Source organism: Microcebus murinus, chromosome 19, assembly GCF_040939455.1.
Source record: "Microcebus murinus isolate Inina chromosome 19, M.murinus_Inina_mat1.0, whole genome shotgun sequence".
In the NCBI taxonomy this organism is placed as follows: Eukaryota; Metazoa; Chordata; class Mammalia; order Primates; family Cheirogaleidae; genus Microcebus; species Microcebus murinus.
The window spans coordinates 3,509,012-3,525,652 of record NC_134122.1 but is presented as its reverse complement, the minus strand read 5'-3'; the positions used below and the strand labels follow the sequence as shown (position 1 = coordinate 3,525,652).

The following is a 16,641-nucleotide window of genomic DNA, read 5'->3' as shown; positions in this document are numbered from 1 at the left end:
TGAATGAGCAGATGATTTGTGCAGGCAGGCAGAGACATCTGAAGATGGTGATCAAAGCCAGGAGGTGGAGAAGCTCAGGGCATTGCACTAGCAAGGACGAGATGAGACCAGCTCTGACTGGAATGTAGGGCTCGTGTTCGGGGGAGATGAGGCCACTCTGATGGGTTGGGGCCAGTTGGGAAGAGCCTTGAATGCCGAGTCAAGTTTCTGTCTCCCTAGGCCCTCAGCAGACTCTGGCCTGTTCCCCTTATGGCTAGCCCCTCCCCCCCTTCCCCTCACTCTTAGATATTTTTTGATCCTTCTAGAGCAGGGACTGCACTCTGAGCTCAAACAGGTGCAGGCAAAGTCTGGCCTGGAGTTCTGGGCTCGTAGGAAGTGGGTTGTTCTGGGAACTCAGCCCAGAGCCAAGTCAGGGGAGAGCCCTGGGGTTTGGGAGCCCCCTCCCCCCACCACCACAGGATCACTGCCCAAACTGCAGCCCCTGGTCTTCCTCCAAGTGGCCATTCGCCATTCGGTTAGGACCTAGGCCAGCCCAGTTGTCTACCATGACATTTTCCCTAGATGGCAATAGGTAAAGGCTTGACAAAGCTGTTCCCTTGGAAAATACACCTCTGATATGCACCTGAGTTGCACAGTGCTTAGGTCCTGGCGTGACTACGTCCACCAGAGAGGCCTCTAGCCAGTTTGTTGATTACTTAGTTTCCTCTGCATTTCCTCCTGCCTTTATTTCAAGTGTCAGATAGTAGAACATTACTTATTTTTCTAGCACTTACCCAGGAGGTCAAGAGACCAGCAGTGCTCTCTGGGACCTAGGAAAGGTCTGGAAAAAATAGGGTAAGGACCAAGTACCCGCTCTGCCATGGGGGAGGCCATCCTGTCCTGGGACTGCCAGTAGAATGAGCTTGGATACAGCTGGGACAGTGATAGGAGTTCGGTGGCGAACCCACCTCTTCCTGAGTCTTTTCCTGCTTTGCTTTTCTTTCCAAGTTGGTAGTTAGGCCACTGGCCAATCCGCCAAGTCCCTCCTCGCGTGAGGCTGCCCACGCAGTGGCAGAGCAGCTGCACATAGGGCCACCAGGACTCAGGAAAGGGGCAAGTGCTGGTTTTGTCACAAATAAGCCACCAAACCCCTGACCATCTCTGTACCTGCTTCTTCACCCATAAAATGGTGGCCGGGCGTGGTGGCTCATGCCTGTAATCTCAGCACTCTGGGAGGCTGACGCGGGAGAATCGCTTGAGCTCAGGAGTTTGAGACCAGCCTGAGCAAGAGTGAGACTTAGTCTCTTAAAAAAAAAAAAACGGGGCAGCATGGCACTTGCCCTATTTACTGCATGGGGCTGTTATGTGGCTAAAATAAGAAAATGGCTATCGGATGCTTAAAATATTTTTTGATATCGAATACTTTGTAAGGTTAAATGGACTATGTCAATAATTACAGGTTATCACTGTTGTGAGTGTGCTGCAAGTTGACATTTGCCACCAGGTTCCTCAAATATCACGACACATGACCAACCAGGGGAATCCATCAGCGTTGCTGCTCCTGCTCAGGGCTGTTAATATCCTTGGGATTCTCTGTCCTCGGAGAGCTCGTGAAGCAGGAGAGGAGACAATCCCGCTCCTGTAGGAACAGGGAGCCATATAAGGCAGACGTAATCAGGGGCTAAAAATAAGTAGTCTGAGAGCACAGGGGAAGGGGGAGCAGTTGCTGGGGAGGCTAGAGCTAGATTTCAGGGCCTGTGGACCCCAGGGTGGTGGGACAGGGACTGGGGCCGTGGGCTGGTGATATGATCAGCTTAGGGTGGGAGGGTGTTAGTGAGGTTTTATGGGGCTGGGCTTAGTTGCTAGTTTCTATTTTATTTCTTGTGACTCCTATAACAAATTACCACAACTTTGTGGCTTAAAACCAACAGAAACCTATTCTCTTACAATTCTAGAGGCCAAAGTCTAAGATTAAGGTGTTGGCAGGGCCACACTCCCTCTAAAGGTTCCAGGGGGCACCCTTCCTTGCCTCTTCCAGCTTCTGGTGATTGCCAGCAGTCTTGGCATTCTTTGGCTTGTGGCTTTGTCATTGCAGTCTCTGCCCCTGTCATCACATGGCCTTCTTGCCGTCTGTTTCTCCGTGTCCTCTTCTCATCATATGAGGACATCAAGGACTTTGGATTTAGGGCCCACCCTAATCCAGTATGACATGATCTTAACTAATTACATCTGCAAAGACCTTATTTCCTAATAAAGTCATATTTTGAGGTTCTGAGTAGATGTGAATTTTGGGGGCCACTGTTCAACCCACTGCAATTCCTTAGCTTTGGACCCCAGATTGTTTAGTAGTTGCTGGCTCTGAATATGCAGTTCTTGTCTCTCTTCCTGGTGATAGCCTTCCCCTGGGTAGAGGTGGCACCTGTTTCCTTGGTCCTCTCTGGTCCCACAGCCCACGCGATTGCCCCAGTGGCTAATTTGGAGCTCTGCTGACACACCCAGGGCAAGTGTGTTGAATGAATGGATGGACAGCTGGTGGGGCAGAGAATTCCAGGAGGCAGCTGCCCAGTCTAGCAGTAGTTCTAGGGAGGAGGGTGGCTGCCCGGATGGGGAGAATTGACCAGCCCCCGGGGAGTGTGCCTCAGATACGAAGTCGGTTAGAGCAGGTGAATCCTGAGGGCATGGAGGCCTGGTTCCTGGGTGGTTGTGTGAGGTAGAGAGCAATGCACTGAGAAGCTAGAAACCCAAAAGCAGCCTGCTCTGCCACCTTAGGCCTAGCTGTGTTTCTTCCTGACCCTCCAGGCCCCCAGCCCTGCACAGTCTTGGCCCCTGGGCATAGCAGGAGCTGAGCAGGGGAGTGTGCAGGACCTGGGGCGCCTCCTGATCCTCTGCAGAAGCTGCTAGGAAGAACAGACTTCTGAGTGGATCCTTTTTGCATGTTGCGGAGAGGTTCACTTTCTGTGGCCTCCTCCTTGCCAGCAGCAGGGGTTCCCCACTAGAAGGGTAGGGTAGCTGGGTCTTCTTGCTGTGGGTGGCAGGTGTCCCCAACCCTAAGCCCAGGGTGTCTGGGCAGCTCTCGGAGCTGGTCACTGTGGCTCATCCTGGTTCTGGAGGGGAGCAGGGATGAGGAGACTCCATCTCTTCCCAGCCCCCGGGCCTTCAAGCCTTTTCAGAAATGTTCACCAGTGATCAGGGAGACCTGATTTCAGGAGCCCTGTCTTCCTCCTTAGCCTGGTGTTCCAGGCTCTCCTTAGTGTGGCTGGTCCCCCAGTCCTCAGCACAGTCATCATTTCCCACTCACTTGGCTCAGCTGCTGCACCTTGAGTGACCTTTCCACTGACTGTGGCCCTGCTCACCTCCCGTCTCCTGTCAGATCTTACTGTCTTTAAGGGGGGAATCTTCAGTTCAGTTGATGTGGCTGTCACATGATGAGAAGCTGGGAAGGCAGCTCTTCTGGGGACATTGAATCATGAGAAATAGGCCTAGAGAGGTTAAGTGACTTGGCCTGAGGACACACTACTCCCAGGCACATCTCTGGTTCTGAATCCTGGTCCTTTCCTCCCTTCTGGAACTCTTTGCCGCTGAGTTGAGGGAAGGTCTTCTATTTTGCCACACCACCCACACACCCACTCATCCATCCATTCACCCACCCACTCATCCATCCACCCACCTATCCATCCAATGGCTGTTCTAAGTACTGGAGATACAAAGTCCCCAACAGAAAATCAATAAGTGAGTTATGTGGTTTATCAGAGGGTGGGAGCTGCAATGGAAGGAAATAAACTACGGAAGGCTGACTGGGAGACAGTGTTCAACAGGGTGGCCAAGCAGGCCCTATTGAGAAGGTGACATTGGAGCAAAGACTTGGAAGAGGAAGAGTGAGCTGAGCTGTTGTCCAGTTCTTAGGAAAAAGCATGGTGAGTGCAGTGAGACAGGAGGGGGCTTGGAACCTTCAATGGGGAGCAAATCCAGGGCACTGGACAGGGAGGTGGCAGTAGGGAGAGGAGGTCACAGAAGTGGGGCCAGAGGGCATGGCCTTCCAGGTCACCTTAGGGTGTTGGCCTTTCCTTTGGTGAGATGGGAGCCACTGGGGGGTGTGCAGAGGAGTGATGCCCCATCACTCTGCCGCTGTGTGGGGACACGGGTGGGAGGGATGGAAGCAGGGAGCTCAGGTGGGGGACTTCAGCAATCCAGGTGACCGATGACAGTGGCTGGGCTGGGGGAGGAAGGGTAGGGAGCAGCAAGGTGGTGGTAAGAAATGGTTAGATTGAGAGTATAGTTTGAAGGTAGGCAACAGGTTTAATTAAGGTTTTGGAAAAAGAAAAGAATCAAAGACATTTCATTATTTTTTAAAATAGCTTTATTGAGGTATAGGTCATATAACTGTACAATTTGCCCATTTAAAATGTGTAACACAGTAGTTTTTAGTAGATTCATGGATATATGCAGCCATCAGCACAGCCAATGTTAGAACATTTTCATCACCTCAAAAAGAAATGCTGTACCCTTAGCACTCACCTTCCATTCCTTCCCCCCCCCATCTAACCACTCCTCTCCTCTCCCCCAGCAACCACCGTCTCTTTCTGTCTGTGGGTTTGCCTGTTCTTGACTTTCATGTAGGTGGAATCACACAATATGTGACCTTTTGTATCTGGCATCTTTCACTCAGCATGGTGTTTTCTAGGCTCATTTATGCTGTAGCAGCTGTTGCTGCTTGTTATACACCTGTGTGGCCTCTAGGAGCTCATCAATGGAGGGGCATAGGCTACATAGGTGACAGGTACATCAGGAACATGGAGCAGAAGAGGGGTCAGGGTCACGGGCCTCTCATGGGATGGGGCCTCTAAGCTGAGATCTGAAGCGTGAGCTGGAGTTAGCCAAGGCCAGGCGGGGCAGGGGTGGCAATGGGGACTGCATTAGGAGGCCGACTGGAAACCCGCCCTGCATGAAATTGGCTTCTGAAGGAGTGACTCTGCAGCCTGCCTCGTGTGTCTTTCTGTTCAGCATTTGTCCAGGCCTGGTGGGCACCTAGGAGGCGTCAGGCGTAGCCCTGCCCTGGGGATGTCAACCTAGGGGGGAGATGGGACACACATGTACCCACTAAGGTCACCGCCACAGGAGGCAGGGTCTGTGCTTTGTCATGGCTCAGTGTGGACGGTCGTGGACGCTGAGCAAGTTGGGGCCAGAGAGAGGACCCCATGAGGCCCAGAGCAGTAAGAACCGGAAGGCATCACCAAGAGAGCAGGTGTAGGTGGGACCTGTGGAGAAGCAGGAGGGCATGTGAGCAGGTGGCGGTATAGGCCATTGCAAGACTTGTTTGGGGTGAGATCACGTCCCCCCCCCCAAAATATGTGGAAGTCCTGACCCTGGTATGTTAGAATGTGACCTTATTTGGACATAGGTCATTGCAGATGCAGTTAGTTAATATGAGGTCATGCTGGAGTAGAGTGGGGCCTAAATTCCATACGATGGTGTCCTTATGGGAAGAGAAGGGACAGATGCCCAGAGAGGAGGCCCTGTGCAGGTGGAGGCAGAAGCTGGATTGATGCTGCTACAAGCCAAGGTCACCAGCAAATGGCAGAAGCTAAGAGGCAAGGACGGATTTGCCCTTTACAGGTTTCAGCGGGAACATGGCCCTGCAGACACCTTGACTTTGGACTTCTGGCCTCCAGAACTGGGAAAGAGTAAATTTCCGTTGTTTTAAGCCACTGGTTTGTGGGACTTTGTTATGGCAGCCCCAAGAATCAGATACAAAACCATGTTCAGGCTTCAGTGTAGGGAGCTGAGAGGGACTCTTTGGGAGGCTGGCCTGTGAGCTCCTCTGGTGCAGCCTGGAGGTGGCCATGGGTGGCTCTCGGCATTGGCCAGGGAGGGTCAGGGAACTAAGGCATAGGGATACCCATGGGTGGCTTCAGGGGGTAGGAAAGAGCCTGAGGCTCACCCAGTACAGCATGTCCCCATGTGTCTGAGGCTCAGGGGTCTAGGGCACTTCGGGGTATAAACCAGAGGCCCTGGCAAGGCTGTTCCTGGGACAGATGTGAGGTTTCTAGAATGGTCCTTCTCAGGGTGGCCTGGGTGTTCTAGACATCTTTGCCTGTGGCATTCCAGGCTCTGGAGTGATAATTCATAATAAGGTGCCCAGTTGGAGGTGTCCTTAGCAGGCTCTTCAAAGCCATGAAAATATTAGCTCTAATTTCCCTCAAGCCACTGGAGTAGGAGCTGGAGCTACCCTTGCCTGGTCTCCGGGCTCAGTCCTAGCTGCGTTCTCAAGGCCCAAGTCATTTTTGAAGGGCTTATCGTCTCACTCCCGGTGCTCACTTGTGAGGGCAGTGAGGCCACATGGGCCTGCTAGCGACCTCACTCCCATTGTGTTACCACTGCAGAGAGTCTTGAAGGGCCCTTACTTGCTGTCTGCCTTCTGACAGGTTCTTTCACCTGCTCTCAGAAAGAGTGGATCTGTTTAAACTCCCCCCAAGTGCGTGTGTGTGTGTTGGGGTGACATGCAGTGCCGCCTCACTTCAATGGCTGGATGGAGGTGGTCAGGATGTGGTGGGGTGAGGGGAGCCTCATGTGGTTACCCATTTGTCTGGGTGAGTCAGGGCCAACTGAGGCTGGAGTCAGTGACCACAGGACTGCCATTGGGCTCAGCAGGACGAGCTCTCAGGCCTGGTCCTGTTCCCAGACCAGGTCCTGTTCCCAGACCAGCCGGAGCCTCACTTGGGACACAGGGCTCCCCTCAGGGCTGGAGGCAGAAGAGGAGCCCCAGGCAGAAAGGCCTTGGTCCCCTGACCGAGCCCCCAGACCCAGAAGGTCCTAACGAGCAGACTGTGGGCAAGCCAGCTTGGCTTTTGTCGGAAGCTGGTTCTCTTTTGGCACACTCGGTGAATTTGGAGTTTGGCCTGGTATTTGGAGTTTGGCTCTTCTAGGAAAGAGTGATTATCATACCTGACATTTATTGAATGCTTCTAAACATCACTGATGTTTAAAACACTCTGGGGAGCTTCGCAAAGCAGATATTATTACCTGTATTTTCTGGGTGAATCAAGCTGGGGCCTCCCAAGATTTTTAGTAAGGCAGTAAGGAGCAGTCTTGCTCTCTGGACTTCCCTGTGCATCCAGAGAGACCAGTCTGTCTCCAGGGGCCTGGAGCCTCGAGCCTCCTCAGCCCACCAGGTGTGGCAAAGGAAAGCCATAAACATGGCCCTGCCCCAGACCCACTCCCCCAACCCCAAGCTTCTTAGCAGATTCCCTCCAGCTTCCATGGGTTGAGGATGAGGTGAGCCTGATATCATTGTTCCGTTCACCTGCCAAGCCCAAGATGGCTCTGACCTGAACCCTGGCTGTGTGTTAGCCTAGCACCCAGGGGAGCCACACTCCTTTGGCTCACTTGAGTCTCTCCCTGCCTGGTGCCCCAAAGTTAAAGCAATAGCTCCTCCCACAGATCCCAGGGAGATTGAATTTCTTCTTTCTTCAGGCCGGGAGGCAGGGAGGTGGGGGAGGCCAGCCACCTGCCTCGGTGTGTCTCAGCATCCAGCCTGCCTCTTTTCCTCCTCCAGGCATCAGAGACAAGCATGTACATGTACGATGGTCGTGGGGTTTCTGACAGTTTTTCTCCATGCCTCTCTCAAACCAGAAATTCCCAGGAGTTGGGGGGAGGTGGGGTGTAAAATTATGCTGTCAATTCTCTGTACTTTATGGGTTGAAAACGATTGTGTAGAAGTCTTAAACAATGCTCATTAAAGAGTGGAAGAAGAGGGTGGGCTAAGAAGTCACTGTCCCAAGGCAGGCGCAGCCCCTTTCGTCGGCTGACTGGGTGCTAGGAAAGCGTCTGCAGAGAGCTGGGTCTAGGAGCAGCCTGCTGCTACCCAGCCTAATCACCCTGCGGCCTTGGGGCAAACACTTATCAGGGCTTTAGGGTTTTGCTCATTAGTGAAATCAAACTAGTAGATCTGTGAGGTCCCTTTTGACCACCAAATCCCAATGTTCTCTCCAGTTGCTACGTTTGTCATTGAATCTTGTCATACCTTTGCCAGTGTAGCCTGTTACACCTTTGTCATTGTATCCTGTCATACCTTTGTCATTGTAGCCTACCCTACCTTTGTCATTGTAGCATGTTATACCTTTGTCATTGTAGTGTGTCATACCTTTGTCATTGTAACATGTCATACCTTTGTTAGTGTTGCCTGTCATACCTCTGTCATTGTATCCTGCCATACCTTTGTCATTGTATCCTATCCCCTGTGTGAATCATTTTAGGGGCTAGCATCCGGCCAGGGACACGCTGTCCTGGTGGAATTAGCCTTGACTTTAGAAGCTTGGCCAGGAAGCCAAAGAACCTTCCAAGAATGGCTGCCTCATGCACTGCTCCCTGATTGCCCTTGTCTGGGGGAAGAGGTAGAGACTAATAGAACGGCAGAGAGGGCCTGGGGTCCTGGGAGGATGCAGATTCACCTTCCTCTGGAAGGAGCTTCCTTCTAGGAAGTAGAGGAGCAGGAGCCCTGAGCAGTGAGCATTTCCTCTATAGAACAAGGTCAAGGAAAAATGTGACACCAGAAAGGGCCTCTGGCCTGTGTTTGCTCAGTCCACGTGTGTTAGAGACAAGATCTAGAATGAGGAAGGGGTCAGGCTGCCCACTCTGCTGTGTGAAGTGCCCCCTGCTGCACTTGTGCTGGACTAGAGCATGGGTGGGGGTGGCGGGCAGACTGGGGAGAGTCATGGGGCTCCTTGCACACGAGGCTGGTGCTCCTGATTCCCTGGGACAGGCATATCTAGGTGTGAAATTGGAAAGTGATTTTTCCCCTAGGATTTTATTACTAATGACTTATTTGTATAACTGTATATGAGTATGGTCAAAGGTATTTTACTTATTTGTGACTTTGGGCTTGATAGTTCTAGTTCGAATGGATTAGAGGTCATGTGGAAGAATAACCTTGGCAGATCCTCATTGGAAATGTCTACTAAAGAGACTTGGACAGGCTGGAGTAGAATTTACATTCTGTTCCACAAAGGCACTGAATGAATTCAGCACTTACATGTGGGCTAAGAACAGGTCAACAAAACAGAAGATCTTGGGTTCTGATCTCTCTTCTGCTGATCTCCAGTTTTAACTTCAAGCAGTGGTTGTCAGTCTCTCTCCAGCCTTCCCCTTTGAACAGTGGGGCAGACAGATCCAAGGAGGGCAGAAAGTCCAAAGGGGGTGGCTGGGCACGTGTACAGACCAGGTGGTTACCTCCCAGCTGTTTTATTTTCCCTCGCCCCCTTAATCACTTCTGCGGAACCCTAGCACTTCATGGGACATGGTTAGTGAAATGCTTGGGAGCAGAAGGAACTCTAGACTGAGGGCCATGGACTTGGGCTCTGTCCCGACCCAGCCCCAACCTTGGGCAATATTCTAAGAGTCTCTGGCCAGAGCTTCCTCCTTTACAGTTGGACTCACCAAGGCCCTTGGCAGCTCCACAATTCTGACTTCATGTGAAAGTGCTTTGGAATGAGATGGGAGCCGAAGGAAAAAAAGGCGTTTGGTTGGTGGTGGAACAAGGAGAGAGGAGCTGAGCCTGGGCTGCTGCTGAGGCTGTGGGGCTGGGGGAGCCGCCAAGAGGCTGGCAGCAGAGGGGCTGGAGGGTGTGAGCAGGGCTGGTTTGTGTAGTGCTCTGCCTGGCTGTGAGTGGGGCCCGGCACCAGCCTGTCAGGTACTCAGGCCTTCCCAGAATCTCCAGGCTGAGCTGGGGACCTGCTATTCATATGCCCTGACATCAGCGCCTGGGCCTGGCCGGAGCTGCTGCATTGGCAGCAGCACATATAGTGCAGCACTTCATGTCCTGGGATCGGCCAAGACTCACCTTACCGGGGACTCACCCCTTCCAGGGGGTCATGGGTCCTTTGCAGCCTCCCCTCAACTCCTGCTCCAGGGCCAGTAGGGGCTTCAGCCAGCAGCGAGGGAGGCAGGGAGTGACACCAGCCTGGATTTCATAGGACTGGCCCGAGGGTGCTCGGAGGCTCCCTGTGCCTTTGCTGGTGCTTCCCGTAGGTGAATTGGGCCCAACAGTACAGCTGCTCCTGGGGCTCGAGCCCTGGGGGCCCAGTGGAACAGCTTGTTTCATTGAGAGACTTTCTGTCAGGGAAATTTTGTTTCACCTGGGAAGGAAGGTCACAGGCCAAGAAGCCATCACCCTCAAGCTCCACGTTGTTTAGCAGAAGTTCAGGGGAAGCTCGGCAGTAGGTTGTAAACGTCAGGGAAGAGTGTGAACTGGACTTCCTGTCCAGGATCAGGCACACACAACAGTGTGAAGGTCCTGGTTAACCCCCGGTGTCTGGAGTCCTCACCCCCAGGGAAAGACGGTCTTTTGAGAATGTCAGGAACGCTACAGGATGTCAGACCGAGAGTCTGTTCAGCTCGGTACTGTCACCACCATCATCACCATGACCATCATCATCATCGCCACCACCACTGGCATCATCATAACCATCATCATCATCATCATCATCACCGTCATCACTGGAGGGCAGCAGGGGCTGCCGTGGAGAGGGCTGGATTGACTTCCCAGAGGAGAAGCCTCAACCACTGCTGTTCCAAGGGTAAATGCCAGGCCCTGGGAGAGTCACCGGAACTTGAGAGTCTCTGTGGGCTCCCTCACAGTGGGAAGGGGCCTGGAGCAGAAGCCTCGGGTCAGGATTATCTGGTCTAGCAGTTGCAGAGGTTTGCAGCTTTGCGTATTAGAATTACCAAAGAATATTTTTTAAAGTCCTGATGTTGGTGCTATACCCCAGACTATTTAAATCAGAGCTGCCGAGGAATAGGACTAAGAACCAGGTGATTTAATATAATGGTCCCCAACATTTTTGGCACCAGGGACCGGTTTCATGGAAGACAATTTTTCCATGGAGGGAGATGGTTTCGAGATGATGCAAGCACATTACATTTATTGTACACTTTATTTCTGTTTTTATTACATTGTAATATATAATGAGATAAATATACAGCTCATCATAATGCAGAATCTAATGCTGCCGCTGATCTGACAGGGGGTGATGTGAGCCACAAGGAGTGGCTGTAAATACAGATGAAGCTTTGCTCGCTTGCCCACTGGCCACAGACCAGTACCAGTCCACAGCCTGTGAGTTGGGGACTGTGGATTTCATATGTAGCTGATGCTAAGAATCACTGGTTGAGAGTTGGTTTTTAAAATTTTTTAAATTTGTTTTTGTTTTTATTCTTTTAGAGACAGGGTCTCTCTCTGTTGCCCAGGCTAGAGTCCAGTGCCATCATTATAGCTCACTGCAGCCTCGAACTCTTGGGCTCAAGTGATTTTCCTGCCTCAGCCTCCCAAGTAGCGGGGATTATGAGCTGGCTAATGAGAGGCAGTTTTATGAGGTGGTATAGACCACGCCTCTCAAACTGTAATGTGCAGATGAATCACCTGGGTGTCTGTTAGACTCTGTTAAAATGTAGAGTTTGACTCTGGCTGGGCTGGGGTCTGAGGGTCTGGGTCTGTGTCTCTGTCAGTCTCCCAGGTAACACTGATCCTGCTGGTCATTGGACTGTGCTTTGAGTAGTGAGAGTGTAGAACCCCACTCAGAGGTCAAGCAGTCTCCTTTGTGGCTCTGTGGTCACTGGCTTAAGCCAGGTATTGGGTCTGTGACATTGGGTAAGGGCCTCAATGCCTCTGGTTTCAGTCTGCTAACCTGTACAATGGGCATATGAGCCATACTTGTTTTAAAGAAACAAATAAGATTAAATAAACTGAGTAAGATTAAGTTAATGTTTTACATAGAAGGTGCTTAAGCATTGCCTGGCAGTCTGAAAAATTGTACAGATGTATCTCATATGACACATATTACATGTATCTTGCTGCTCAGAGGACAGTCTGTCTCTTTGGGTTAAACCAAGTCCCTGCTATTGAGAAAATGAGATGCAGGTAAAGGAGTCAGGACTTACCAGTATGTAGGTAGTAATGAAAGGATATTTAAATGAGTAACATCCATTTAAATATTTCTCCCTGTCCTGCCCTCCACTAAGGGACCAGTAATTCTTGCTGGTACCCAAATCTAACCATGGACCCGCTTTTTGCAGGGCCCCAGGCCTTGGGCACACAGAATTAAAACTTGGTTCCTACAATCCAGGAGCCAGGAACAGCATGGAGCACCAGCCCAGAGAGAAGGTGTGTGCAGGGAGACCGAGGTGCTGATGGCAAGGGGCACCTGTGCCCCACCAGGCACGTCATGCGGAAAGCCTGGACAAGGAGTCAGCAGTTCTGGGTTCCGGTCACACCTAGTGGTGATGTGTCTGGGGCAGGTCAAAGACCTTCTCTAGACCTTCACTACTTCAGTTCTGAAATCTTTCTGACAATAATAAAGGAGGTAAAATGGGGTCCTCAACATGGAAGTACTTGGGGAAATGTTTTCTATATCAACGTAGAGGGCTCCTCTATAATAAGAGGCACCAGCGCTTCCCGTCCTCCTGTATTTGACAGCACATTGGCTGTCTGTGGGGACTAATGAGAAGATACTTGTTTCTGATCCCTGGAGGCTGCCCCAGCTCTCAGGATACCCCGAGGCTTTCTTTGTGGGAGGCATAGATGGGAGTAGCAGTCTGTGGCCTGAGAGAGGGGGTATCTGCACCCAGCAGACAAGTGGGGTGCTGCCTCAGAAAGGGTCCTTGAGAGTCAGGGGAACAGGGCCGGCAGGGAAACCAGGGCCTTGTCAGCTGCCCTAAGGGGGGCACCTGCGGTCCCCTCATCCCTGTGAGCCTACAGTGTCCTCCCACGGTGGGCCTCCTCCTCAAACAGATCCCAGCCTGAGTGCGAGTGGACAGACTGACCCCTGACCCCATTTCCCAAACATATTAGTCTTGACCCTTGACAGAGGTTTCTGGCACAGACTTGCCCTCTCCTGCTTTGTCCTTTGCTCTCTGGGCAAAGCTACAGGCCCTTAGAAGGGGATCCCCTCGGAAGGGGTTGGCTGAGGCCACCAGGAAGGTGCTGACCGTTTTGGATATCTCCTCCTCAGGCCATGTCCTGTCTAATCTAAGGTAGCAAGGCCAGCAAATGCCTGTCCTTAAGGGGACAGGGTTAGATGTGTGACTTAATAAGGTTGAGAGCCACAAGTAATCCCCTAAGTACTTTGCTGAGTAACCTAAGATTATCTGGCCTGCAAACACCTGTTTTCACTCCTTTGCTGATAGCAGTATAAAAAGTATACTGGTTAATGACTCTAGGAACTGACAAGGGGTGGGGTGTACAAACATTTGTCCTGTGTTGCACGTGCCCATGAGCAAGGTTGACGAAGGACTAGAAGGGCTCACCCAAGTTTCCATCCATACGCAGTTGTCAGGACCCAGTGGGGAGACTCAAAGGTCAGGGTCAGGGTCGTGGGGCTCTTGGATTAGGGCAGCCGCTCACTCCCTCAGTGACGGACAGCAGGTCAGTCCTCTAACTCCCTGGTCCACGGTTTGCACGTCTTGGGAGGGAGGCTCTGCTGGCTACACACAAGGTAGTCACGAAGAGCAGGGAGGTCAGTGTGACGCTGACACCAGGTGACACCACACTCCTGGAAGATGGGAGCTAGATTGACGTAGACTTTTGAGAAGCAGAGCCAGTGCCAACCCTGTGAAACTGACCAATCATGTTCTAATCATTTAGAACTGCAAGTCTCTGCTTCGGGTGGCACAGAAGATGTTGGCAATTTGTTGGAGAGTCATTTCTCTGCTGGAGACGCAAGTCTAGAGGAGAAAGAAAGGGCGCTTTATGCAGATGCGGCCCCAGGAGACGAGAATCTACTCCTTCACTACCCAGATGGCAGGGAGGCTGAGAGCCCTGAGAAGACTGCTGCCGGGGCCCCTCCGGCCGCCACCGGCCCCGGCTCCGATCCCGAAGCCAGCCTCTCCAATGCCTCAGCCACAGAGTCAGCTCCTCCTGAGGACAGGGATGCTGCAGGGCCTGGAGAGGAAGCGGAGGGCCCCCCAGCAGCAAATGTCCTTCCTCCAGGAGGGGATGAGGGACCTGGGGAAGAAGAAGGGCCAGGAGAGGAGGCATCTGGGCTTGAGCTCCCCTTGCAGGGAGCTGCCCTTGGTGGGGCAGAAGGACAAGCTGGGAGTGGTGAGGTCCCCGAGGAAGCTGAGGAGGTCCCAGGGGACAGCCAGCCTGAGGCGGAAGGGGGCTCTCCTGGCTTAGCAGGCGAGGAGGTCCACGGCCTGGGCTCGGGGGGTACAGGTGGCCCAGGGCCTGGCCAGGAGCCAGCAGTGCTGGAGGGAGCCCCTGATGCCGTGGCTGTGGGAGAAGTGCTGGCCAACGTGGACTTGGGAGCCAGGGCAGGCGCCGAGGCCCAGGGTGTGCCCGGCACAGACACGGAGGCCAGTGCAAGATCTGGGGGTGCCCAGAGCCCGCAGGCGGGGGGCTCTGAGGAGGACATGGATGAGGCCTCCTCTGAAGAAGAGTCTGGCGACAACAGTGGAATCCAGGAAGAAGGAGGAGTCCCATCTGCAGAAGAGTCGGGAGAAGACAGCGGCGATGGGGCTAGTTCAGAAGAAGCGGAGGGCGCCTCCGAAGAGGCTGGGGAGCCCCAGGAAGCAGCAGGAACCACGAGTGATGGGGACGAAGGGGCCCGGCTTGGCTCAGAGGAATTGAGTCAGGGGCCCAAGGGTGGTGAGGCCCAGGATGCTGGGGCAGAGGAGCTGGAGGAGGGACTTCAGGGGAAGGGGACTTCCACAACTGCTCCCCAGGGTAGGCGTCAGTTCCTTAAAAGGAACCCAGCACTTCAGGCAGCTGAGTTCTTGTGAAAGTCGTCTTGGAGGGAGGAGACAGGCAGGGACAGGGAGGGTGGGAGAGCCCCCAGCCAGTCCCGGTCTGGCAGGGAAGGGCCAGCCAGCAGTCCCCACCTGGGGATGTGCCTTCTGGCTGCACATTACCTGCTTGCTTCTGGTGTGGAGGGACCAGTGAGAGGGTCCGGAAGGCCTGGTACTTTTGGGTCAGGCCCCTGAGCCTCCCCTTTGGGGTCCCTGGATGCACTTAAACACACACTAGTGCCTCAGCCGAAAGGACTGGGGGACTCATGGTAGGGTCCCTGTGGCCAGCTGGTAGAGGGATGTGCAGGGCGTTGGTGGGGGTGGGGTAGGAATGCCTGGCTGATCTCCTGTGTGGGCGAGCACCAGGGGTCTCCCCCTGAAGACTGGGCCACAGGAGGTATTGGAGAACCAGAACGCAGGGAGAACTCAGGTGCAGTGTGACCACTGATGTCTTTCAGATGCCAGGAGAAAGGGTTTGGGAACAGGGCAGGGCCAAAGCTATTGGGCAGCTTTAGGGTAGTGTCTGATGCTGGGGACCCACCAGTGCCAACTTAGACCAGAAGCTGGGCTGTCAGGGTGGGGCAGGGGTGTTAAGTCTTCACTTTCTGAGACAGCATCCCCACAGGTTTGCCTGCAGGATTTAAGTTGTGTGCTGTGTGAGATACTTGTGCTCTCCAGAAAGGGACGTGCCGCAGTCAGTAAGCTCCTCCCCTTTCCCTGCCCCCCCCCCCCAGTTTAGGCAAAGCTCACTGTCCTGAGGTGCTGCATAGAACATAGTGATTCTTTTTTGCTTCCCACCCCAAGTGGAAGTGGCCTCTGTCTGCCCCGCAGCCTGGGTCTGTCCCCTCCTAATTACCTAAAATCCCCTCTGCAGGCAGCCTGGGTAGAAGTGGTTGGGGTATTAGAGGCCCAGGGAGTTGAGCATCCCTCCCACCAGCCTACAGCCAGAGTGGAAATCTCTTGCTTGCTTGGTCAAAAGGACAGTCGACCCCCTTCCCCTGCCCCAACACCCACAAGATGTGCTGTGGGGCCCCTCTCAGCCCTTCACACACAGCCAATGTGACCCTGGTAAAGTGCTCACTTGGCTGTGACACCTATCTGCTTAGAGCCCCTCCCCAGCTCCCTTTGCTCTTATGATGAAATGCAAACCCCCAGGGAGACACTTGAGGCTCTGCCAGGCCAGCCCTGTGGATGTCTTCAGCAGCCCAGTGCTCAGGACACTCAGGATGTCTTCAGCTCTGCCCCACTGCAACCGGACACCCTTTCCTCCTGCTTCTTGCTGAACAACTCTTGTCTCAGGACTTTCTCAGGAAACTCCTCTGCCGCCTTTATCTAACTCACCCCTACTCAGCAGTGGACCCAGGAGGTCTTCTCTGACCCTTTTGCTGAGAGTATGCAGGCACACTTTTTGGGCCCTCATAGTTTCTGGAACATTTCCTTCCGTAGTCATCTCACTGTTTATAATTATTACATTATTTTATTTTTTATTTGTTTTAGAGATGGGGTCTCACTGTGTGGCCAGGCTGGTCTCAAACTTCTGACCTTGAGTAGTCCTCCCTTTGAGCCTCCCAAAGTGCTGGGATTGTGGGCGTGAGCCATGACCTAGCCTGTTCTTTCATTTTAAAGGCTGTTCATCATGTTTTTCCTCACCGACTAAGGGAAGCCACCTAAGGGCAAGAGCCCTGCCTGTGTGGGCTCCCAGCCAGGTGTAGTAGGTGCTTAGCACATATTTGTTGATTAGATAAAATGGCTCATAGAACTTGGGAGCTTCATGAAAGTTGAATTTGGGTTTTCAAAGTTCATCCCAAAGGCAGAACTCGGTCCAGTGCAACTTGACGAGACTTTGCTCAGCCTCTGCTCGAGGCCCAGATCGGGGCAGGCTTCTGA

General features: G+C 53.0%; 1 protein-coding gene across 3 annotated transcripts in view; it reads left to right on the top strand.

The window, feature by feature from the left end:
• The window catches only part of SRL (sarcalumenin), a 34,949-nt gene that overhangs the window by 8,489 nt on the left and 9,819 nt on the right, over nt 1-16,641 (top strand). Inside the window, exon 2 of one of the 3 annotated variants that reach the window (XM_012743632.2) lies at nt 13,613-14,692. The exons of 1 other annotated variant lie outside the window; for it this stretch is intronic. In XM_012743632.2, coding sequence (XP_012599086.2) covers nt 13,613-14,692 — 1,080 coding nt within the window. Of the gene's footprint in view, nt 1-3,641; nt 3,894-13,612; nt 14,693-16,641 lie in introns of those variants that run through there. One more of the 3 variants, XM_075995032.1, reaches the window with a different exon arrangement.